The 25308-nt window shown below is 31.2% G+C and overlaps 1 protein-coding gene across 1 annotated transcript in view; it reads right to left on the bottom strand.

Moving 5' to 3' along the window:
* Positions 1–25308, bottom strand: part of Sema3a (semaphorin 3A) — a 191245-nt gene that overhangs the window by 82018 nt on the left and 83919 nt on the right. The window contains exon 5 of the mRNA XM_026384968.2: positions 3429–3522. Coding sequence (XP_026240753.2) covers positions 3429–3522 — 94 coding nt within the window. The remainder of the gene's footprint in view (positions 1–3428; positions 3523–25308) is intronic.

The raw sequence follows: 25308 nt of genomic DNA on the forward strand, positions 1-25308 counted from the left end.
TGTCTTATTTACTTCTCATAACAAACTAGTAGAATTAGTATGGCAGACAATTTTATGTGCAAAGAAATTAAGGTTCAGCGAGTTTCAAATAATTTTCTCAATTTCATTTAATTAATTTAGGGAGTGAGTACCTTACTTATTCTAACACCCAGAGAGACCATTTTCTAATGTTAAATTATATTCTTTCCTGAGTCAAGGCAAAATTCCAGCTGAACGATATAAACCTTAAATGAAAGTCCCAGACCTTTGAAATAGACTTCAATAATATCTCTTAGTGATGGAATATTTCTAAATTATTAGTGCTGCATTGCCTGGAAAAGATTTTAATAAGGAAATAAAATTGCTCTCAAGTTGACTATTCTTTTCACATCACGAAAATGTGACATGGTACTTAATTAGTGTGGAAAATACTAGGTTTTATTCTTGTGATGTGTTCACACCTGGCATTTATTCTGAGCAGGGGAGCAACTGCTATCTTTAATAAAGAAATTTAAAACAAAGACATAAAAATATTTTGCAGGTGGAAGGAATCAGAAATATTTTAAAAATAAATTCTGGAGCAATTTTATATTGACAAAATGATCATTATTAAAGAAGATTGGCAAAATTAACTTTAATAAGGTGATTTGAAAAACTTAGGACATGTTATAGGATTAGGGGACTTAATTCAGTAAGTGTGCATCACTTAGGTGATAAATCATATTTTCTATGGTTATCAGTTTAAAAATGTATGACTTTTTGGAAAGAGGTTATACCAAACCTTGATAGGCTGTGTAAACTAAGTTTTTCAGCTGTCATCTGGTTTTAAAGTATACGACTAGTTGAAACTGCTGTATACTGAAATCGGTGGTTTAAAAAATATCTGTTACAAAAATCCACCTGGCCAGCTTACAGATGGTTTGAGCCAAACCTGGAGTTTTATCCCAATATTGGGGAAGGAAGCAATCTGGAACCACCTTCAATTTTTTATTTTACGATGGAAACGTCTCCAGATTACGAGGGCAAATAGGCTTTCCTAATGACCATTTTCTGATATACAAAGAGTAACCTGTATATTTCAGAGACAGCTGTTACCCCCATTTTAAAAAGAGTTTGGGAAGTGCTGTAGAAAATATTTATTCCATAAACCTCTATTAAGCTAGTGAGCATTCTTTTTAAAGCAGCATTTAAAAAAATGCCAAGAAAATCTCAACAAGAGCAATTAAATGTACTGTAAGAAGAATTAATAACATAGTTATAAAGGAAACAAACTCCAAAAAGAAAGTTATAGGTCTTGAATCAATGGTATTTTTACCAGATCTATTAGAGCTTGTTCCTTTTCTGAATCTTTCTGATTATTTAGTTCAAAAATTAATTTTTTTTGGCCTTGTCAATAAGCACTTTCTACCTCTGAAAGTTACTGGGTCATTTATTCATATTAGGTATTCCATGCCAAGGTTGTTCTTCTGAAATGTCTATTGTTCTTTCTCAACTACACTTCCTCTCTTTGGCTCCTTGACCTTCCCTTATCATCTTCCTTTTCATAAAACCTATTCAGATTTTTCAAAGAAATTGTAATATAAAAACCAAACTTGTGAAGTCTCATATTCTTTGTGAATGTTGCATGGTTTCATGGAGCTATGTAATACCTACCTATCATCATCCTGTCTCCATGGACTATTAAAATAAATAATCAAGCAAAATTCTACTGAGAAGCATACCATAAAGTAAACCTGCTCTATGCACACTTCTGTATGCTGCTTTTTGAGTGTTCTCAGTGTTCAAATTTAAATAAGTGTTCAAATTTGAATAAGTATAGACTTGCAAGTCAGAACAAAGTATGGCTCCTCCCATTTTTGAGATGAGTTTCAGATTTCGGCATATGCTCTTGAGGAAGGCATTCACATGTAATCACTAGGCTACCTGCGAATAGGAAAATTATATGTGTGCTACATTCCTCCAAGTCTTAAACTGTTGTTAAAGTACTGCATAAATGGATCAAATGGAATACAATTGTCTAGATCTGAAAAGCAATAGAGATGATTTATGCTGAAGTGGTTTTATTCTTAATAGAATAGGGATTAGTGATAAAATAAACACCACATAATAGTGGAAAAATTTATCTTCATAATTAATGTGGTAGGCTACATGACTAGAATTTTATTTTCTTGAGTACAAAGGGAGTTATTTATAAAGGGAAAATGATGAAAAGGTTTACAATTTTATGACACATCAGGTAATAATTTAATTTTTTAAAATCTAGATTTAATATTAAACTAGAAATTTTGTACTTGAAATTTTCACATTATTTTGGTCGTGCTATCAAATAATTATATTCCATATTTTATAGAAAAAGGGCAAAAGAACACCATTTCTGTATCACTATGCAGAGTCACAACACAGAATATTTTATGTGTTATGCTGTTCGTAGCCTCAAAAAATAAAGGAATAAAAAGCAAAATACAAAGAAAAGGAAGAAGGAAGGAAACACTACTTCAATATTGATCACTGTTTGTGTAATTATTTAATCACAGTATGGAGATGGTTAAAAGGATATACAAAATATTCTTTATCCTTCAATACAGACTAACATTATCTCCTACTTCTACCTAATTCTATCACCCACTTCTGACCATTGGAAGTACACCTGAACATCCCTGACCCACTAATGCAACACTGAATAAAAAGAGGATAAAGGAAAGCTTGAAGAAAACATGGTAAGAGGAAAAGTAGAGGAAATCACAAAATGTTGCGGCACATTTTTAAAAAGAAAGCCTAACATCACAAAAGTGGATACACAATGGCTTCTTTAAGAGTGTTCTAGCAAACAAGATAAAGAGTGAGAAAACTTGAGCAACACAGAAGGGCTTTGCCAAAGGTGCTGCCATTTACACTGATTGTGTGGAACAAGTTGTCCAAAATTTGAGGCAGTTATAGATCTTGGATATATTTAACAGAGTAGAAGGAATGGCATTGTTTCTTAATAATTTCTCAAAATTCTTTATTTAAGCAACTTTTCATGAGATGAAAAATAAAATTTTTTATCAAATTAATACTGAAGTTTAAGTGGGACTATATATTGATTAGGCAGACCATTTGCATTTCTTCTTTTTAAATTTTTTGAACTACTGGGGATTGAACACAGGGTCTCACACATGCTAGGCTACTGCTAAACTGCATTCCCAGCTAAGCAGGCCATTTAAAAGATGCTACTAAATCATCACAACAAAAAGAATCCTACTTGAAAGTGCAGTTACCAAAAGAGAATTTAGCGTTGCTTTTTATTTTTTATTTTTAAAATACTTGAGCATATCACAACTGATGTTCTCAAGCTAAGATTGTTTATGATTAACAGTGAAATATCTTTGTAGGTAAAAAATAAACAGTCAACATGTTTTGTTTTTTTTTTTATGACAGATTCACTGTTTAATTGATCCTTTACTACATACCTATTAAAAGAGATGCTGTCAGCAGCTTAGGGTCATAAGGACTCTTCCCACGGCCATTTTCAAAATGTGAGTCCTCCAGTTTAAAAATGTTGTCCTGTAGGTTAAAACAAGAGAAGGGCTTCATTCATAAGGATTTCATTTCATTTATAAGACAAAGTATTTTCAACATGTCAGTTTATTATACAGGTTGATTATGCGCATCCAAAAACAAGGAATGTTTTTATTTGTGTAAACTTCAGAGATGAGAAAATAAATTAAGTGGATAAAAAAGAGCTGGTATTAGCCAAATTTATACTTAGCTAGATTTTTAATAGCAGTTTGCATATTACAAGTAATAACATGTAAATGAACTCTAAAGAACAGAATGTGTCAGGATAGGAAACCCTAATGGCTCTTGAAGAAAGAATTTTAAATTTAAATAAAGTTTAAGTTTCTTCCTGGATTAAAAAAAAAAGTAACAATCCATAAGATTATATGTCTAGAATAAATCATACCCTTACTTTTCTGTAGAGCTTACATTACAAAGTGCTAAATAGCTATAGCAATTATTTCCCCACTCTGTTGTTTGTAAACTGTGGTGCATGCATGTTTCTCCTGTATTTTAAACTTGCACATGCAGCAGGGGAGGTTCCTGAAACTATCCCTATCTGCCTCTAAGAACGAAACATCAAACTGAATATTAGGCCCAGTGAAACTGGAAATGATGTCATTAGAACAATAAGCACATTTTTATCACAGGGAATTCTGCTCGAGGGGGGCCCAAGTACCCAGAGACAGAAATGAACTTTTGACTACACATAAAAATACGCTCATGTCCCGAGGTAGAATGTGTGTGGGAAAGCATGACAACAAAAACCTCGATACAGAGGTGACTAATGTATGACTGAGACCTGTTGTCAGATGTGTCTAGCTACTGCAACCTATATGTGACAATGGAGTAAATTTGGAAACATTTCTGAGCACTCTTTCAGACCCAAGTGCCCTGGGAATTAATCAGGTCAGAATATGTATGCTTTTTCCAGTAGAACATTAACTTATCCATAGTCTGAAATAAAATAGCTTTTTTGGCAATTTCTCTACCATTCACACAAAAGTATTTTCTATCTTAGAATAGTAAGTGGTGTTCATTTTATGATCAGTAAGGATCACTTTATGTAATGTTTAATACTTCTGATGGAGCTAATGGCAGGAATTCAAATTATGACTCTTAAAACTCATTTGAATTAAAGAGGAAAATAAAAAAGGAAGTAAACCAAAAGTGTTCTTTGGTTTTATTACTGTATGAGTGAGAATTATCTATTCTATTCTTTCCTTGTATCGATCCTGTATTTGGAAATTAGCTGTCCTTTTGCAATGATGGTTCTATAGCTTAGTTCTATAATTTACATTGTGTAATATGATAGGTTTTATCAGAATTGTGCCAAGTTGTAGTGGGAAGGGTAGTGAGCCAGGCACCCAGCCAAGTTAGACAAAAATCAGGTTTGGATCTTGGGTCACCATCCCATATCTCCGGGTTTCTTGTCCCCCCAAATCAATTTAGATTAAGATATTTAGCCTCATAGACTTTTTATATAAATTTTAAAAAATTATATAAAAAATTTTAAACCAGTAAGATAAAACTACAGCTCATATTACCACTTTTAAAAAATACTATGAAAATTTAACATGTTGTTACCCTTATTATCAATTTCCTAATGTAATGTAAAAGAGGTATTAAAGATAGTTCCTTAACTCAAAAAATACTAAACTTTGTTCAGAAAAATAATTTATCATAGGCACATAAATATTAATATTATATCTGGAATTAATTTATATATTATAATAAAACATAAAAGAACCTCTAAATATTTAGATTACATTTTGATTACAAATTAGGAAATAATAAAAAAGAGATATTCTCAAGAAAAGATCTAAATTCTATTGCCATGGATCATAGAAAATGTTATTAAAATTTTTGTATGAGATTATTAATTACTTGTTAAAGGAAGCAGCAGGGAGAGGTGGTATGGTGGACAATAATGTTACAAAAATTCTGATCATTTCTTGTGCTTATGATATTTTACTATACTGACAAAAACAGGGGGACTATCCCCTCATATGAGGCATTTGATGTCTGGGATCATATGTCCAGGTCAATCAGACAATGCCAAGGTAGATGAGAAATACTTCCAATCTCATGTAATACTTGATTTACAAGGTGGAGGATTAAACTTCACAGGAAGAGAAGTTAAGCATATCAGTTATGGTTCAAGAAAAGATGAAAAACTATCCTTCGTCATGGTGTCAGGTAATCTGTACAAACCTTTCCTCCTTTTTATTCAACTCCATAAATAAATGCTAAGTTGAGCACCTCCTTTACTGATATACAATATCTTTCTTGTAAATGTAATTTTTACCCACATTACTGAGTGTCTACCATGTAAATCTCCTATATTCTTATATGGTACTATAGAGGGGCAGAACAAATTGAATTTCCTTTCCAGCTCAGTGAGATGGGGACTTGAAATAAATGTAATTTGATTTCTGGATAGGGGTGCAAAACAAGATTTCTTGCATATAAATGTTGGTAGTATAAAATTCATACCCATTACATGTAGTAATGGGGTCTAGGGATGTTGAAATCGGACAGAGCTGGGTGTTATCCCTGGCTCTTCCATTTATTAGCTCTGGGCCTCAGGCAAGTCTCTACACCCTTCTAAAACTCAGATTCCTCATCCGTAATAGGATAAGAAAATCTCATGGCTGATGTGAAGATGCATTATAATGCCATATAAAATATACTTACTATGCCTTCAAAAATGCTTTTCTCTTTTCCATTGTTTATAGTTGCTGCAGTAAAATCATTCTGTCTCATGATACTGATCAGTCTCTTATACCACAATAGAAATGTCTGCCTATGTTTTCATCAGTAAAAATTAAGACAGCCTCAAAAATTGTTCTTTCCTAAAGTTAAACAAGTGTCTAGTTGAAAAGCATTCCTGAACAATGAATCATTTCTGAATGATTTATTTGAATGATTATCATTTCAGAAATTATACTCATTTCTGTATACCTGAGTTAACAATAGTATACGAGCAATGGCTACTGGTTTCAGTCATTATCCAAAGTACATGTATGAGATACGAATTGTTGTGAACATACTTTATATATAATCAGAGATATGAAAATTGTGCTTTATATGTGCAATAAGAATTGTAATGCATTCCCTGTCATTTATTTTTAAAAATCAATTTAAAAATTAAAAAAGAAAAGAAATTAGAAAAAAATAATGATTTTTAAATATGTGATTTTATTTTGAAATGAACATAACCGCCAATCCTTTAAAATTATGTTGGGTATTTATAAAATTATATTATTTAATGGAATTTGCCCAAAATATTTAATTAAAATGGACAACCCTCTTTACTGTATCTGATAACTTTAATATCATTGATATAAAGATATCAATATTGATGTTTCTATTTTCCAATGAGCAAGCCCTATTTGATGTATAAATATATTGGCTCACTGTGAAAGAACACTGTTTAGTATAATTGTATGTTGACATCCTATGTTGTTAGTTTGTTGTTCGGCTGTACCTGTAAAGCCTTTTGAAATCTGATGGCTACCCAGTGATTTTCTGTTTTCGAAGAGTATGAAGAAAATCACAAGTGCAAATAGTAAGACTGAATGTCCTAAGGCCAATGTACACAATTTAACTTATAGCCTATATGTCTTACTTGGGCTGAAACAGTTTTCATGTTTGGTAATACATGAACAAAGATCTAGCTGCATGGACTCTAATTGCTTTAGCAGATACCATGAGCGAATCGTGTAAGTTATTGTGCCATATTTTATTACATGATTGCATCAGTTTTCAACGACTATTTTTAGCTTTCAAGACTACTCTTTCCCCTTTGTCTTTTGGATTTCCTGAATGTTATTAGACTGTGGTGAGGTAAGGCATTAAAGGAAATAATAACTGTGCTAATGTCTAATCCAAAGTCTTATAAATTATAAACCATTGGTGACATCATGGTAATAAATTTCCTAAATCTCAATCTTGTCCAAGTAATAAATTTTGGCAATAATGTTGCGATTTTAGTTATTTTACTTAATGATTAAAACATAAATGATGTTTTAAAATGGAAAGAAAATAATACTCTACATATATGTGATAGAATGAACATTTATTTTGTGGAAAATTACATAAATTACATAAAAAATAGTTCTTGACACTATGAATATTTTTATATTTTTCTAAATTTCTCTTTATCGTCTTGCTTCTCACAAACACATCTTGTATGCAAACTTATTCTGAATTATCCAGTATTCCCCAAAGAAATCTTGCATGCAAGTTATTCTGAACTATCCAGTATTTCCTGATCATGGCATACTTTTTGCATCGTGGCCTGAAACTTCTTCCTTCTCCTCTTACCCATCCTTAGTCTTCAACCCCAGGATAACCTTTCTTTCCCTCAATATTAAGTTGAAAAGTCACTTTCTAGAAAAAGTCTTCCAATTCCTGCAGATAAAATTTATTAGTTTTCTTTTGTGTATATCTGAATTAACAATAGTATATGGGCAATGACTACATGGGGCAAAACTACTGGTTTCAGTAAAGAAAGAATGCAATAAGATCTCACAGGAAATATTGTGCATATGACACTTTGACCATAGTGGATCTCTTTGTGAATCAAATTCACCAAAATTTACTTTTTCCAAAAGGGTGACTCAAGTTTGCACTGTGCAATACTGTATAACCGTGAGTCACATCCCTTTATTTAATTATAATTAATTAAAATGGAAAAATTCCATTCCTCAGTTGCATTAGTCACATTTCAAATGGTCAATAGTAAGCCACATGTGGCTTGGGGCTGCAATACTGAATAGAGGCAAATGCAGAGCACTTCAAATGTCACAGAAGTTCCCTTGGATAGCATGGCTCTAAATCCTGAATCCTTTCTGCTTAGCAGCACAGAGCAGAGTGTTGGCAATCAGTGGATCTCTAAGACAGAAAATTGAGCAGCAGATCATAATCATAGTGGAAAAAACCTCCCTGACATATATAGGAAGAGATCATACTGAAAACATTAGTTAAGCTCATTTTATTTTTTGTTTTAAGGCAGGAATTATGCTAGGTAATATTTAATGGCAGTGCAAACAATGCACATCCTTTGTTTTCTTGTAAGTCATTCTACTTAGAATCACTTTTTACTTAACCTATTTAGGTACATTTTTTATTTAAAGTTTAGGCCATGATACATACTTCATTATATATTAATTGATTTTCCCCAATAAAAGAAAGTGTTTTTTCCTAAAGTTGCTTACCAACCTGTTCACTTTCTTTTGTCATTTTTTACCTTCAACCTTGGTAGTCAATGATAAATGAATTATTTTTTCCTATTAAAATCTCTGGAGCTGATGGGCAAATATTACCATAGTTCTTTCAAGTAATAAGATAAAATTATGCACTGGGATAATGCTCAATAAAAGAATGAATAAACGAGTGAATAAATGAATAACAGTGACTGTGTTGGAAAGACTCTATGAGAAAATTATATCCAAGTAATTGCAACCCAAGGAAATACCCCTGATCTCAAGGCAGTAATAATTTAAGAATATGATTCATTTGTGAGAATAATTGTGTAATAGACACTAGCCTACAAAATTCAAATATTAAGTCAAATTATTAGGTAAGAAATTTTCACTGGGCCTTATAATTTTTCACTTATATTAAGCTTATCAATAAATATTAGCCTTCTCTAAAGAGCCAACTTTAGTAAGGACTAAAAATGATCAGATTATTTCTTTGCTGATCTTAAAAAACTTTCTGAACAATATAATATTTCTTCTTTATGCCATATTTCAGTAAAGGTATTTTACCTTGCTATTTTTACTCAGTAGAAATAATTCTAGGCATATCAATACACAAATCACAAAGCTAATAAATGATACAGAATTTGATAAGAGATGTTTCCAAATACATGTTTTTAACACAGAAAATCAAAATAAGGAAAGAAAAATTTCAGTTTTAAAGATGAAGAAAAGCTTTATTAGATTTATTTCTTGAAAAGCATGTTTTGGTGGGTGCTGTATGTGTGTTAGTGTGTGTATGTCTGGGTGTGTGTATGTCTGTGCAGGTGCGCTGGGTATGGCTATGGTTCAGAGAAGTTCATAGAGACAAGAGACAGTTAAGGCAAATGGAAGGAAGATTTTCTTATCTAGAGGAAACAGCATGAGAACAATCCTCAAAGAAAATAAATATACTTGAATGATGACATAAAGCTCAGTTTAGACAATGCAACATACATACATATATTAAGAGATAAAAACTGAAAACTAAATTTGGGGACCACATTGTGCCAGATTTTTGTGCCAGAATAAGCAATTACATTTCTAGGGAGAAGGTGTCAGTGGTCATTTTAGCTGTAGAACAATAGGCTCAAAGAGGCACACTATTTTGATGAACATAGTGATGTGTGGGAGGACTCAGAGACATCTGAGCCTGGTGGCAGGAAAAGAACTACTGCGAGACTCTGGAGAGGGAAGATTTGGGTCTCATCACATATTATGACAGCTTAAAGGACTTCTGCATGCATGTGGTAACTTGGTCAAATCACTGAGCCTTTTTGTAGCTGGTATTTCTTAATTTTTGTTACCTCAGAATCCTTTGTTGTTCCAGTGGAGCTAGAGAAGTAAAGCACAACACATATATTTTGTAAGTAACCTTAAGGTTTATGGACTTTTGTGATCAGGATAAAGGTTCCAAATTAGTGACTCTGCAAAGATATTTCCATTTGTCACATAGTATGATTCTAGGATCCTCTCACTCTAACTACATTTACTCTTTCTGTTGTTCTTTTTCCCACTCCTTTCACATAAATACAGGGATTGTGTAGATTTTAAAAAGTCTACCTTCTTCTTCATCTTTCACTGACTATTATTTGGAATTCACTTATTTTTATAAATACAGCTATTGAACTTCAAGCCCTATCCTTTGCTAATCAGGTCGTTCAAACTTGGTTTCCTGGCCTCTATGAAATCTCCTTATTTTCCATAGTTATTTCAAAATTGAGAGAGCTATTAAGAGTCCTTGGCTCTTCAAAAGCATATAAGAGCAATTACTAATAATAAGCTTCATAAAAATTAGTCTGTCAGAAATAGTTATTTAACAATATACATTGTAGGAAGATACAAAAGAAATGTAACCCTGGTCTCTGTCACCAAGTGCTGAGAAATTTAAAAAGTAATGCTATGTGAATAAAGCAGGTATAATTTTCTTCACTGATTAGAATGTATTAGTCTTACATTAGATTTAACTGATTTATAGCCATATCACATTTGAATTTCAGTTTTCTCTATAATAAAAAAGCATTAAGATACTGCCAATAAATGACTATTGTTAATTGAAAAAAAGAACCTAAGTGAAAAATAAGCTCAAGAAAAGGTATACTGACTAGGATTTCTAGGTATGAGCATTTTAATTCTTTTCATATTAATTAATAGTTTTGAGTAGTTTTAAAAGTAAAATAATTATCACATGTAGTTTTAAATCACAAATGTAATTTTTGAAGCTGAAATATGTTAAATCAATCATTATAATTATTACATAAAATTAATAATTACCACTATTTTTTCAAAAAATTTACACCTTGGAAAAGGTATTCTCCTCAGCATGCATAGCTGTAAATTCTGCCATGAGAATTACTTTGACAAAAATGCATTCTACCTATTAAATAATAAAATACGGTCATGTTATATAAACAAAGATATTCTCCAACTAAGCATTCATGGATATATGATGAATCTCTAATCTATTTAAACATTATTGAATACAACTTTTGTTTCTGGAGAATTCCTACTAGAATCTAAAATAGAAAGAATGATAATTTTTATTATAGGGGTTGACAACCTTCCCAGAGAATACGTCTACCTGAACTTCATAGGAATGTTTTACCGTGGCCTCCTTGACTTCAGTTCCTATTGTGTCTGTTCAACTGCTGCTTTAGTATAACAGAAATCATACTTCTGACATAGTGTTCTAGACATTAGATGGTTTTTACAACCCCAAATTTTCTTGTTGTTTGGACTTCAAGGTAGATGTAGTAAAAATATTATTGTTTATGGATTGCAAAATCTAGATTCTATGTTTTGTTAGGCTGATTATTAGTTTTATGGTCCAGAACAAGATTTTAAAATCTCTTTGAGGTACCAATATTTTATCTATGAAATGGAAATACTCTATAGAATTGTTTCAAAGGTTGAATGAGATATAATATGTATTAATGACAAAGTATATTTAAACCATATATAAATTTAGCTAATTATACTTTTATTTGTCATAGATACATTACTAGTGTTTTGTCTTTGCTATGATAGCAAGAACACTCATTGTCTCTGGTAATAATAACTGTATATGTTCAGAAACTATTACTCAAGCACACTCTCCTAAGTGCTTTATAGGTATTTACTTTTCATACTCACAATAACCTTTGAAATATGTAGTATGATTATTCCTCTTTTTGTAGATGGAATAACAGAGACAGAGAGAAAGTGACCTGACTAAAGTCATACAGCTAGCATATAGCAAAGCTGGTAACTGGCTTCCAGAATTAGTTATAAAAGGAGCAACTATAAAAACCTGATGTTTTTTATTTGATTTGTTCTATTATTATTTTATTAATAGACATTACACATAAAGCACTGTTACATATATCTTTTATAACTTTGTAGTTCCTGTAGTTCATACATGTTTGGTTCTGAGTTGATTTTAACTGAATCAAACATGATATATATCAATCAGTTTTTAATAGAATTCTCATATTATGCTAGTAAAATATTAAAAGCAAGTAAAAGGAATTAACATATTTTCTCCTTCATTTACAGAGAATGTATGAAGTCACCTTGTTTCCAAGGTTGTGGAAAGTTAACATCACTCTATTCATTCCCCTCCTAGTAACAATACCTACATGCATACAGTCTTATAGCTGGATTAAATAGGATTTGCCCTCTTAAATTTAAGGGACCTGAATTTATCTGGGTTCCCCACACAAACATCAGGGCCATAATTCATCTGCTTTTTGTCATCATTAAAATTAATGATATAAACCAAGGAAAACAAAAAACATATGTGTTCATACTTCATGCAGATTATGCTTTTAATAGGAGCTTAATTTGAGTTTATGCAGATATTGCATGCTTGTCATGGTATAATTATTCAACTATGAATGCCTGTTAACTCCCAAGGTATATAACAAGGAAAGGGAAAACTCGATCTTGGCTAGAATGAGGAATTCCAGAACATGAACAATTTACTCTACACTATTTTGCTCCAGTGAGACCTGGTAAAGTAAGCTCAGTCAAAAAGCAAATCAAGTGAAAGAGGGGAACACATATCTTTTCATATGTACATTTTAAGTCTTCCATCCTCAAAATCTAGTTACTTTTTATTTGTGATCTTAGAATTCCATAAAGCATCAGTGTTTTTATTCTAAATTATGAAAGAACACTTATTATTTTTTACAACTTCAGTTTATAAATGTATTCATGCTTAGACACCACTGGGAAATTTTTATCAACTTAAATGTAAATATGTTAATGGAAAAGAGCCATATGTACTAGAAGAAGAATTGGAATCTGTTCTTATGATTTCTTTACATTTCCATTTTTTTTCATAGATGCCATCTGGGAAGTGATGAGGCTAAAAGGATGAAGATTTTATTTATACCAAGCTTGGTTTCAGCAAAGACTTGTCATTCAAGTGTTGTCATAATGATATGATGTAACTATGACTTTCTTTCATCAAATTAGCAGAGACTTCAAGATTAATTATTATTTTGGCAAAGTTATTGTAAGAAACAGACAATTCTGTCAATTCTTGGTAAAAATACAGATTTTGGAGAAAAGTTTGGGAGCTAAAATATCCCTAAAATATTCAAACACTTGATCATTTCACATCTGGAAATAAATTCTAATAAGAAGAAAGAAAGAAGAAGGTTACAATGGTGAGTGAGTATTTCAGTATTCACAAGAATACTGAAAAAAAAGTTAATGCCAATAAGATATGAAGAGTAACTATGGCATATCTGTAAATCAATAATTAAAAAGTTCTTAAAATAGTTGTTTATATTAAATGTTTTAATATCTAGAATTCATACTTCCATTATTTCATTTTTGAAGTATTATGGAATAATGCACAACTATGTAAGATGGATGAAAAATTATTTGAAGGAAATACATTAAATTATCTAGTCTCTAACTTATGAAATTTGGGTATTTTTTCTATTTATATTATTTTACTTTATTTTTAATATTTTGTACAATGATAATGCAAGATAAGATATTTTGAAAATAATCTGTGTTTCTATATGCTATGTCTAAATGAAATTTCAAATTTGTATATCATGGACTGAATCCAGCCCAGAACCATTCTTTATTCCCCAGACACAGGATTTTAAAATCTTGAATTTGAATGCCTTTTCTTGGGACTTAGGATTTTTCATGGCAACCGGATGTTCCAATTATTCTTTATTTCCTTCTTTCTCATTTTTATGTCACCTGCATGGTCTTTGTGGGTATTTGGGCTTGCAACCCTTGTAAAGCATTGTTGCTCACTTGATCACCAAAACCACACTGCATTTATCATCTAAAATGTCCCCATTCTTCCTATTTACTTCAAAAAACAAAGTCCACAGAAGGATTGTGGTCAAGCTCTCATATCTCATCATTTAGGTAGCACATGATTTAGCAATTAATCATGTTTGAATACTGAAGTTAATGAGAAACTTAAAGAGATTCAAAACTCTAATTGTCACCGTGCCATAAATTTCCATAGCTTTTCTATCATTCCTCTTTATATAAGTCAATCTTCACATACACTGCTACTTAACATGCCTCTGTTTTATTTAGAAAAAAAAAACTTGATTGCTCAAAATATCTATGAACATTTTTACTGCTCAAAATATATTAATTTATGTCTAAATTAATTATCCACATTTTTTAAACATTGAACTGGGTTGCATGATTAACCATGGCAAAATATAGGCGGAAGAGTCCTTAAAAAGTATTCAGATATTATCAGGTTATTATTTTTGCTATGAAATTAGTAACTGGAGATATTCTATATCACCTCTGAGTTAACTTTCAGTCATTATTCATAACCTATTATAATGAACACTTAAATTGTTCATCAATGAATGTCCCTCACTGGTTAAGTGCCAATTTATGTCTAGAGAACAGTATTTTGCATCAATAATCAATGATAATTTCATAATCTAGCATAAATCAAGGTTTTAATTTCATTTATTGATTGCAAGGTTTGATACTGAAAAGTATCCCTAAAATAATCATTCACATAAACTGGACATATGTATCATTCCAAATTGTATTTTTAATTAGAGAAAGCATAATAAATCCTGATTGTGAATTATTTTGAGTAACTGAAGCTCAATTAACATATTACTATGCTTATTATGGTAGTTTATAATTCTTTAAAAATGTACATTGCTGTTATTAAGAACTTAAAATTTTCATATGTGGAGATAATAAACATAGATATAGATGGATATAGATTTAGAAGAATGGCTTAAACTATACAATAGACAGATGTTGGAATAATAAAAATGTAAGAAAATTTGTTGCTGGACTGTCTAGACACTGTTGAATTAAAAATGTTAATATTTCCCTGGTTCTGTGTTTCATCAGTGACCTAATTATAGTCAGAAAAACCTTAAGCAAATATGTATGCAATTATATAAATTGGAAGGAAATATATAGATATAAAAAAATTGTTAGACTACCAATTATATGTATGTGTGCATGTGTGCATACATATGTACATATGCCATCCAAAGTGTGTGTGTCTGTGTGTGTATATATGTACACACACACACACACACATATATATATATTTTCACACTCTCACATTTGATGTCAGGTATATTACAGATTGCATTAAAATGTGTGTACTTAACATATGTTTTTAAATATTTTTAACCATGATATTTTATTTATAGTTATTTATATATATATATATATATATATATATATATATATATACACACATACACAAATTATAATGCATATCTTAATAGCTAAGAAAACAGAAACACAGAAAATAATTATCAGGTTGACTAAAGGTTTTCTATTTTAATTACTGTCCCTTTCCCATTTTGATTTTCCTTTGTAATACCATTGGTTACAAGACTAAGGTGGCTTGCCCTGTGGCATTAGTAAAACAAAAGACTTAAACACAGCTTCTACCTGTTGAGTACCTTCTGTTTGCCTCATAGTTTTGCCTTAATACTGGTTCCTTTCATACTGTTTTAACATCTCTTAGTAATACTTTTATACTGCTTTGTGCCAGTGCACCTAGAGACAAGAAGTATATAATTTTGAAAGAGCACAATATTATATATGTTTGCTTCATTTTCAAATTGTGAATTATTTAGATGAACTATGTTCTAACTACAAAGCTCCATAATTAAGATGAGCAGTAAGAGGTGAAAAATGGAATATGTTCAATTTGCTATTATTAACAGATTATAACAAAAGAGTTGAAAATATAACCAAAAAAGTATGGTTATATTTTAGATTAATAAATCCTACAGATTTTGGATAACTTCTAATATTATCATTGAAGACATCCTTAACTACTAAATAAAGCAATGACCAATTTGAAAAATAGATGCATGATCTTTAAGTCATCTTTTATTTATAATCCTGCATAAATATGGTGATCCTTAAAAAGAAAAGTTACACTATGAAAAACTTGTAAAAAATTAGATCCTTATAAAGTGATGTATAAAACAAATAGGTGTATCTTGAACATATAAAATCCACAGGTGAAGTCAACTATTTTATTAGCTTTCAAGATCAAGGAAATTTCTATAAATTACTGTTCTATTAATTCAAAGAAATTCAAGTCATCCAAAATCTACACAAGGAAAGAAAAACTAAATTTTGGTTTTATGGCAAACTTAAAATATTACAGATTTCATAATCTCAGAGCCATTTTTTGTACCTTAAAAAATACATGTTCAAATTGTGAGTGATTTTCTTGTGATTATTTAAATATGAAACAATACTGATTACTAAAAATATCCATACCCATGTCATTTTAATTAAAATATAAGTTTCATCATCACAATTTTATATTAGAATTTGAGCATGTTGAGATTTCTCTTCACAGAAATATATATTAATATTAACATATATTGTAAAAATGCAAATCAAGTTAAATTTTGAGAACTGATCACTTACAATTATATTGGTAAATAAATCATAGAACATAATATTTTACCTTTAAACTTATCTTAAAATAGTTTAAATTTTGGGAACTTAGATAGCTTTATATGTACATGTAAATATATTCACATACATAATATTAATTTATTAATTTTACTATTATATGTAATCCATCAAAATATATTAAAATGCTGAAGTTCAGATCTATAAATAAATATCTCAGCTTTAGAATCTTTTCCATTAATAACTTTTACTCCTTTCTAACTTGCATTGCTGTTATATTTAATATACAGTTATAACCAATTATGTAAAAGGCATTGTTCTATATAAAATACTAGCTATATCTCAGTGTCTTGACTAATTGTAATAATCTTGTGTTTATTTTTGCTTACCACTTTTGAGTCCTGGTTTCTGCTTGACTGAGAATCATGATCATACAGATGGTGAGTGTTTAGTAGACTTAGAAGCACTAAGCATTTTAACACCATTTTAGCTGATTTTATGTATTTAGTGCCTTTTGATTTTAGAGTTTGATTGAAATTTATGGTATCACAATTTTGTTATAATTTTCTATTTCTTTATTTTCATTTTTATTTATTTTTTTAAAGAGAGAAAGAAGAGAGAGAGAATTTTTAATATTTATTTTTCAGTTTTTGGTGGACACAACATCTTTATTTTATTTTTTTATGTGGTGCTGAGGATTGAACCCTGCGCCCCGTGCATGCCAGGTGAGAGTGTTACCACTTGAGCCACATCCCCAGCCTCTCTTTAGTTTCTTTTAAGTCTCTAAAACTTATTCATTTATGTAATTTATTTATACAACAATAGTTTTAAAATGATCAAAAAATTAGGTAATGAGTACCTGGTTATTACTTCTGTTGTCTCTGAAAGTATTGCACATGTTTTGAATAGATGATCAAATAGTTATTAGACAAATTATATTTAAAGTTTATTTTAAATTACAAAATTAGCTCATGTAATGAAAATTTCCCCATAACAAAACTATGTTCAACTAATGAATTATAATTTGGTAGATACTGTTTTATAAACTTTCATTTAGAAATCCTTGAAAACATGAAGGAGTCCAGTGAATTGAGAATAAACAAAAATTTAAGTGAAGTCACTTATAGCATGATCTGATTATTCCAGTTCTCCAGAACATAAATCATAAAATAATTCCCTAAGCTTATTTTGTTTAAAATTCCTCAGAGCTAATTTGGAATAACAAGTATTTGGGAGCAAAATCCATTTGGTATATTAAATGACTACCAATATAAATGCTGATGCTCTATGATGTTCTCAAAAGTCTTCCTAAAAGAGGCAAAACACTTTAGAGAGCTGCTTGTTTTGTGGTTTTCAAAACTCAAAAGAACATTTTTGGAATTTGAGCCTAGTCTCTTGTCAATTAAATTTATGCTTCTGGATATGGAGGTATTAGAGAGCTAGCTCCTCTTTACTTGACAAATTTTGCTGAGTCCAAGCTACTCCATATAAAAGAAAAATGGAAACTTTAGACCATTTTACAGTTGTGGAATAAAAAGATAACAATATCCATTTGCTTAGATATTCTGATACATCAAAGGGCCTGAACTTGAGCAAAATAAGAAAGGGTGTGTGTGTGTGTGTGTGTGTGTGTGTGTGTGATCACAACAGTAGGTATATTATTTTTTGTCTTTATAGATATGGTTAGAAAGGGATTCCTCTCAAAGACCATCCATTATTCTGAAAAATTATGTGAACTGTGCTATATGCTGTTATATACTGTCAAAGCTAATGGCATGGGGAGAAAAGGTATAGAACACTGAAACCTGAAAATGCCTATGTAATGGATACTGTACCTACTCATGTGGGTTTCTCAAGGGATGTTAATAATCAAGGATAAGGATGTGTCAATATTAGTAAGGGAGGATGCTACATTTGGAATGAGATATTTTTTGGCTAACTGCATCAATGGGTTGCATTGAAGTCTAGGAGAAGCAAAGGGAGGATGAGAGGGGGTGTCATAGGAAATGAGAACATAGATGTAGGAGGATATCATGTTACACAGAGCTTTGAAACTGACCATAAAATCTTAGACACTGCTCTGGGAGAAAAAAAGTAACTGGTGGGCTGAGATGAGGGCAGTGAGTGAACACAGATGGAAATGAAAAACTGCGGCAAGACCAGGGATGGAGAAAATATGATAAATTGAGGGATATCCTGGATTGTGTGTTAATCTTTAAACTGTAGCACAAATGTGAATTCTGAAATTTACATTTCTAATTGCAGGTAAAAATAATCATTAACCTTGAGCAGGGAATAAACAATTAGAAAATATGGAATAAATTTGTTGAACTAGTTATGTGATAAAGTTAATTTCATTTTAAACACTTCTCATTTTACTCTAGTTTTTTGTATCCTCCTTAACTTTCCACAGTAAATGAAGGTGTCATTCGCTGTTAATGCTTTGTATCCTCTGAACCTTTTTAAAAATGAAGGAGGCAAAGTCGAAAAGATGCATATGGATGGATTGTCAGGGAGAAAAGACTCTTTGTTAGTCAGAAGCTTAGACAAGTCCACTTTTTAGAAAGAGGAATGTACAACTAAGCCATAAATGTGTGGTCAACCTCAACTGCTTACCTTCCATATAGATTTTGGTTTTGCTGTTGTTGGCATATTATCATTATTTTAGCTCCCAAAGATATGCAACCACAGGGGCTCAGGGAAGGGGCCAGACTAATGCTGGTTTTTTTTTTTTTTTTTTTTTTATGCTTTCCCTACCCCTCTGGCTATTATGAACTCTGTGGTTGCTCTGTGTGATAATTTTGCAGAAGTAGAGTATGCACATGGAAGGCATGAAGGCTGCTGCTGTTGATGTGGCCACCACAATCACTACTGCTGCTGTCAGCCTTTGCCAGCATGTTCTCCAGTGCTCACATTAAATCACAGCAGTGCAAACAGAACAGAGGAAAGTGCCAGGTCTTTGCTGGACAAGATTATAGTCTGTGGAGTCAGCACCCCTCTGTTGGAGGCCAGGAACTGAGGCTTTGGAGTTGTACAGTTGTGAATTTAACCTCCCTAGCTCCTAAGGGTGTTTTCTCCTAGGTGATAAACAATATACTAACTCTTTGATTTTATTTTATTCTGGTTACTTTTCCTATTGCAACTATTAGCCTCACAAATGATATATGAGGAAAATATAATTTTCTTCATTTTACAGTGAAGGTGATTGCTTATGCCTCAGGAGGTACAACTGGTAATTAACAGATCTGAAATTTGCAATAATTATATACATGGCCAAGGTATTATAATAGAAGACAGTGGGCTTAACTGTTCAAGTTGCTGCTACATGAAACGTGTGATTTTTAAAATTCATGGCAAAAATAAAGATGTGGTTTGTGTTCTCAGAAAATACTCTGGGAACAAGGACCTATTATTTCTAATCTTAATGTGCCACAAATTGTCTTAACTTGTTTCTTCATATGCTCAAAATGATAACCAGGGGCCTGTGTAACAAATGATAGACTTGAGAAGCAAAGATAAGTCCTGGTGTTTTGAAGGGATTAATTGGGAAAGATATTTCAGACCCATAAAGATAAATTTAGCAGGTTGCACAATTTGTTTTTCCTGATGAACTATACTCTCTCAAATTTGATCCCTTTCACAGCCAGAATTCACATGTAAGTTATTCTGTTTGTCACCGTTCCTCAATTAGGCCTTCCACAGGAACATTTTATTTTAAATTCCATTTCCACTTTTCTACTTAAAGGGTACAGGAAAACACCAATGGTTCTTCCTTCAACTCCCCTGGAGTTCTTCCAAGGCTTTTGTTTTGTTTTGTTTTGTTTTGTTTTTTTGGGGGGCGGGTATTTTCATTGAATATGGAAATTCTGAATGCCAATTTCTAGGTATAGTGTTCTGTTTTTTCCTTTATTCTATTTGTTCTTCCTATCTCTATTTTATTTTCTCCATTTCCTTTAATATCCCTTCTTTTTTCTACATCTGTATTCCCCTAGCTTCAATAAAAGTATCTTTACTAATATTGAGTCTGGCTCTCTACCGTCTTATTTCTTTTTAAATGTTGAAATTCTCACTCAGAAGTGAAGTCACCACTCTCATTAACACCACTACTTCTTTTACCCTTTTACCTAAAGTCTTGCCTAATTGACACCTTGCCTACATGTTCCTTCTCCATCCTGACCTCAACAAAATGGAATTCAAGCACTGCACTCCTGCTATGCAATGCGGTGATCCTATTATCAACATAGTTCTCAAATAATGATGCTCCAAATCCTATCAATAAAATCATCATTATTTGGCACCACCATGTCTAAAACATACCTTTGGCTTTTCTGCTTTATTTATTCTTTACTATCAACATCAAATAAATCTCTAGTCCTTCTGCAAAGGAATTTTTCTGTTTTTTTTTTTTTTTAATCTGCCTTTGCCATTTGACTATGTAGACTAGATTTGTGCTAAACTTCCTAGCCAATATCTTTGACTCTTTATTCCTTTTCACCCAATCACACTTTATCATATACTCCACTAGTATTTACAAAATCCAGTTTCCATCATGTTGATTTTCCTACTTGATAATCTTGGTACGTTCCTCTTTTTTTTTTTTTTTTTTTTTTCAGTACTGGGGAATGAGCCCAGAGGCTTGGGCATGCCAGACAAGAGCTCTACCACTGAGCTACATCCCGTAATTATTATTTTGAGACAGGGTCTTGTTAAATTGCTAAGACTGCTCTTGAACTTGCAATCCTCCTTCTTTAGCCTCCAATGTAGCTGGGAGTATAGTTGTATACCATATGCCTAACTCTTTTTTCATATACAAAAATTTCTTTTGAGATTCTTCATAATTTAGTCTAATCCTAACTGTCCAACTTATTTTCTTCCATTTACAGTAGACAAAATATTTGACTTAGAAGAGTTTCTTTACTAAGCAAAAACGCTAGTAGATTCACTATTAATTTCATGTCTTTCTTTCTTTGAGGTTTTAATGTAAGTTTATTGTTCTCCTATAAATCCATAATGTTGGTTTCACCCAAAATCATCATAAAAAGTTGTCAATAAGATGTTTATTGACAGTTTTGTTCTTAAGAAACTCTAAGTATTCCTGTCTCATACAATTCAATTTTATTTACCATTATCATAATGCAGCATAAATGGTATTCTTTGTGTATGTATGCTGGTTAATTGTGAATACATTTTGACACACATTTAAAGACCATGAGAAATTGTCATTTGCTTGTAAAATAGGACATATTTAGAAAAATGATATAAAATGCACAATCCTATTCTTTTGTATTTTTCCCCCTTCCAGGCTAACAAGATAAAACCCACCATAATATGAAATACTCATTTGAGAATTCAAAAATATAGGGTGCAATTTGATCTAATTGACACTTAACTCATCCTTTGCTAGAGGACACATTGTTGTTCTAAATCTTCTTCCCTGTTAATATTTTTTCCCCTCAGGATTTTAAACAACAGGTGAGGCCTTTTTTTTTTTTTTCAAACAGCAAAGTTACTTTTTTTAACTTTTTAGAGCTTAGGATAAGATAAGAGCAAAAACACATTGAAGTACTAATCCTCCTAAGACCCAATGGTGATGCAATTTGGAGCTGTTAGGAAAAAGAATTCCATTTAGTACAAAAGTATATGTTAAGCACTCATCTCAAGCTTTGCAGTCTGTTTTCAGAGAACCAGTATCAAATACTTCCCTTTAGTTAGGAAGAAAACCTTAAGATCTCAGTTCAGCATCATGTTCTATTTGGCATTCCACTTATAAGAGAAAATACACTTTGACATATGTTATACATGTTGATATTAATTATAACTGGTACACATTTTGTAATTTTTAAAATTAGTGAAGTCATCATTAAATACAATTGTTTCAACAGGAATAAGTTTTTCAACTTCACGGGTACAAATCTATAAAATTTGTCAATTTTTCATATTTTGACAAATGCCACATTGCAAATATTATTTCACATATTTAAAAAGACAATGTTGAAATTATGGATTATAGTGCAATTGTAGGTTTCAAGATACCATTTAATAGTCTGTATATTTCAATTGCTTGGTGAAAATGATCTAAACCATATATAGCTATACTCTGATTTTAAATTGCATCAACAACTAATAAAAATGTAGTTCCTCCCTTAAAGTAGTTATTATCCTTTCATTTGGTAAATTCATTATAGAGTTCATTTTGCAAAGTTGAGTTCTTCTTTTTTAATGATACAATTCAAAAGATGTGTGTGTGTGTGTGTGTGTGTGTGTGTGTGTATACATATATATGTATACATTTGGCTTATATATGCATATATTTATACACATACACAAACAATTCATTGGTAACATAGAGTGTATTTACCTTGATTTGTTAACTGTAAATGAAGACTTTTGTGTAATCTAAATTTTAAAAAAGTTATGAAATGTGCTGGTGATGTAATATTTTTGAATTTGAAATATTAAATACATATGTAGAAACTAAAGTAAGACATAATGAAAATTCATTCTTAGGAAAACATATTTGAAAAAAGCATTATTTATTAAACCATGAAAGAGTCAAAGTTAGTCTGTCTTTTATCAAACAAAAACTAGAAATTATTTTTGAGAAGATTTGAAAGTCTGAAGTTTGATGCCATCTATTCTCTGAATAACAAAATATTATGCAAGATTATTTTCATTTTTTTATGCTGCAGTAGAGGCATAAGTGTATGTGGCTCCTAGATTTGAAGTTTAGTTTAGAAATAAGATTGTAAGAACTTAAAAGGAAAACCATGGAATTCAGGGACTAAGTAAGTCAGTTTGAATATGTTATAGGAAAGATAAATGTGTGTTTTTAATGAAAATATAAGAATTTAAAAATCAGAGAACTAATGCATGCTGAATCATGAAATACTCTCCTTTCTACTTCTAAAATGTATAACCTTCATTATTTTCTCCTTAAAGGATAGAAAGGGAAAACAATGTTTGCAGATGATTTGCCTAAATACCTGTGACAACAGCCTCCAACTTGGCAAGCATGTTGTTTCTTTAAGGAGGAAAGATTCAGTTCAAATTCGAAGACAAGAAAAGCTGCATTAACAATGCAAGATGGAATCAAAGCTTATACGTCTAAGTATAAGGAAGGAAAACAAGTTCAAGTGGGATGAAATGAATGTTTAAATTTTTTCTCTTAAAACCAAAATATTTTTTAAAACTGAAACTTTTAAAGTTGTAATAACTATACTGATATGGATGATCATATCATTTACTGAAATTAAAAATATTTTCAAGCATCTAAATTGTATAAGACACCATTCTGTAGAAAATGGCTTGGATTGGTAGAATACACCTTTACACATAATATTTTATATTTCATATCTAACCTAAAAAGCAAACTTCAAACTAAAATAGCATATACCTTGTCAGCAAAAGAGCTGGGTTGGGAATGTGAGGGAGGAATTAGAATGAGAAATCTCAGTGTAGCAATTCAGAATCTGTTTAGCAGAGTGCTTTACTGGATTATACGCATTTGATTACAATATCCCTTTTAGGTAAAATGATATAATTAAATCTCAATCTAATACTGTGGTTAATCTAAAGTGGTTTCTTGAAACTCAGTCAGGCTTAGATAAAACTGCTTTACTTTCACTCCATTTGTTTAAGCAATGAATTCTTGCTTTTGTAAATATGAATATCCAGATAAAGTAATGACTTATTAATAAGTAGTGAATGAAGAGCTTAAACAGAGACATTTTGATTGTGTTTGTTTTTCCAACTTACTAAGATCTATAGAATTCTAAGATGCTTTATTTAGAATGTAAAGCAATGAGTTATGAACAAATAGAATTCTTTGATATTAGAGCATCTTTTTCTAATGGACACACAGGTTGCATTTTTTAAATTAATCTGTACATTTTCCCATTACTCTGCTACAATTCTGAACTCTAGTTAACTCATGATCTGGTATCTGAGAGTGTTAGTGAATTAATGTTTTCCACATGCCAAATACATGTTGTTCATATACAGACCAAAAAAAAAAAAAAAATGGTGGAGGTGGGTTGGGGTTGTGGGTGGCATTTAAAGAGAGTCAAGGGAAACTTGCTTCCTTTCAAATTGAAATACCTGATTGTTAAGTGACTTGTATCATCTCTTGCCAATTGGAATGCTTATGGGGGGAAGATAAAAGGCAATTCTTTGACCAAAATAAAAATTTCCTTTATCCTCAGAGAGCTTTAATTTGAAACTCAAACAATGGAGCACAGTTTTCTTGAAAGCTACCTTTAGTTATTACCTATTGAATATCAGTATGTACGTCCACTACCTTTGCCTTCTGCTGGCCTCCTTTGCCCTCTCCTCTCACCTTACAATGCCCACTTTCCTAAACTTCAAAAAATTTGCTGCTGAACATCACATCATTTTTGAAATTTATTGCTTCCTATGTGTTAGTTTTCAGGAATAAAATGTATATTTTACTGTAAACATGCTGTATTTTCTTCATTGTGGAAAGTAAGGGAGAAGACCCCCAATATCTTTGTGTCCTATCTTATTCAGAATATTGAAATCTAAGAAGAAAGAGCCTTGTTATTTGAAAAAAAAAGAGAAAAAGAATTAAGAGATATAATTATTATGTGATAAATTCTATTGTTAGCATGTTGGTTTTACCAAAATGGATTTT

This window comes from Urocitellus parryii, chromosome 3, assembly GCF_045843805.1.
Source record: "Urocitellus parryii isolate mUroPar1 chromosome 3, mUroPar1.hap1, whole genome shotgun sequence".
NCBI lineage: Eukaryota > Metazoa > Chordata > Mammalia > Rodentia > Sciuridae > Urocitellus > Urocitellus parryii.